Source organism: Gekko japonicus, unplaced genomic scaffold (assembly GCF_001447785.1).
Source record: "Gekko japonicus isolate JY-2015 unplaced genomic scaffold, Gekko_japonicus_V1.1 scaffold1636, whole genome shotgun sequence".
Classification (NCBI taxonomy): domain Eukaryota; kingdom Metazoa; phylum Chordata; class Lepidosauria; order Squamata; family Gekkonidae; genus Gekko; species Gekko japonicus.
The window spans coordinates 216,263-218,009 of record NW_015176023.1 but is presented as its reverse complement, the minus strand read 5'-3'; the positions used below and the strand labels follow the sequence as shown (position 1 = coordinate 218,009).

The 1,747-nt window shown below is 65.5% G+C and overlaps 1 protein-coding gene across 1 annotated transcript in view; it reads right to left on the bottom strand.

Moving 5' to 3' along the window:
• Nucleotides 1–1,747, bottom strand: part of EZH1 (enhancer of zeste 1 polycomb repressive complex 2 subunit) — a 39,771-nt gene that overhangs the window by 4,331 nt on the left and 33,693 nt on the right. The window contains exons 10-12 of the mRNA XM_015426591.1: nucleotides 1,098–1,281; nucleotides 471–667; nucleotides 149–242 (exon numbers count right to left, since the gene is read on the bottom strand). Coding sequence (XP_015282077.1) covers nucleotides 149–242; nucleotides 471–667; nucleotides 1,098–1,281 — 475 coding nt within the window. The remainder of the gene's footprint in view (nucleotides 1–148; nucleotides 243–470; nucleotides 668–1,097; nucleotides 1,282–1,747) is intronic.

Genomic DNA, 1,747 nt, shown 5'->3' with positions numbered 1-1,747 from the left:
GGGGGGGGGGGCAAAGGTCTAGTACAAGTCCCCCAAGTGCAAAGGGGCCGGGGCCCCCTCCCCCCCCCCCCCAGCAGAATCTGCATCCGGTGCAGCCGAGCCCCACAGCCCACGCAGAAGGCTCCCCCCCCCGCCCCCGGGGGCCCACACCTGTGCTTCCGCTTCTTCTTCTGGGAGGGATTCAGGAGCTCATTGGTGGGCAGCTTCGTTATCAAGGACTCCTTCACGGCAAACTGAAACACCTGCCCAAAGAGAAACGTGCCCGTGACAGTAGCCACTTAGATCCCGCTTTTCTCCCCAAAGGGAGCCAAAGCAGCTTTCAGCGCCCTCACCCTAAGTGAGTGCGAACAAGCCAGGGTCACACGGAGCGCTCCCATGACCCGACCCGCCCCCCCCCCGACCCCGGATCCTGGTCCAGCACCCCAGGGACTCCACCGGCTGGGGGAGGGAGACAGAACAGGCAGCCCCACCTGCTTGCAGGTCTTGGTTCCCAGCAGTCTCGCGATGGAGCAGAAATTGTTGAAGTAGGTTCCGTGGAAGACACGGAAGAGGGACTCCTCCGCCCCCGACCACTCAACGGGCTCCAGCGGCACGTCTGACAGGACCGGCTGCGAGACGGCGGGGCTCAGCTTCTGCTTCGTCGGTGTCTGGCAACGCGAGTTGGCCTCTAGAGCGACCGGAGAGCAAGGGAAAAGAAATCGTGGCCATGAGAGGAAGCCCCAAAGAGTGGCACCCTCCTTCCTGCCCCAGGGTAAAGCGCACGAGACGCATGTCACCCACCCAGCCGCACCGGAGCTGGCTCTGATGGGGACAGGCATAGCATCGCTTTGGGGGGCACCACTGCCTGCCTATCCCCTGCCCATCGAGAGGAAAGCACACCAATTTCATTTATTCCCGCGACGGATTGGGACGTGTCGCACAAGGCCTGTCCCTCGTCAAGTTCTGGGAGGGCACCCACAAGAAGCAGGCGGGTGGCCCTGCTGCAATCTCCCTTGCCCCTCGGCTGCCAGCGCCCAGGAGGAAAATGCCACCCGCCGTCTCTCCCCCCCCCCACGCAGGAGGCAGCAGGAGAGGCTATCGGAGGGTGCCTCAAGTACCCGAGGAACTGGAGGCCCAGTCGTTGCCCGTGTCTCGGTCGCTGTCGCCTTCCTTGGCTTCGGTGCTCGTGGAGGTGGAAGCACTGGAGGAAGAGGAGGCGTTGAGGGCGGGGGCCCTGCGGCGGCGCCGTCCAGAGCACTTGGACCGTTGGTTGCGCAGCACAGCGAACTCCTTGGCTCCCTCCTAGAACCAAAACCCGGTCAGAGACCCACGCCCGCCAGGGAGGAGCCGCGGGAGCAGATGGACGGGATTGGGGGGACCTGGCAGGGGGGGGGACCGGAACCCCCGGCGACTCCTGTGGGGCCAGCAGGGCCACTTGCTCAGCTCAGACTCAGGCAACAGCACCACGAGCCACGGGGGGGGGCACCAGGGGAGGGTCCCTCTTGGCACCCCCAGGCCGCCTTTCTCCGCTTGCCTCGGGCCACCGGTGGCTCTCCAGGGCACCTGCCCAAGTGGGAAGTCAGGCGGCCAGTCTTGGCCCCTGGCCTTTCGGAAGACTGCTCCAGGGGCAGGGCTCTCTGGCGTCCTGAAGGCTGCCAGTCCTGCGGGAGCCTCAGAACTGGCCCTTCCTCCCCTGGCTGCTGCCACTACGGGCAAGTTTCGCTGTGATGCTCCTCTGAGCAGAAAACAAAGCCCCTCGCCCAGGGGC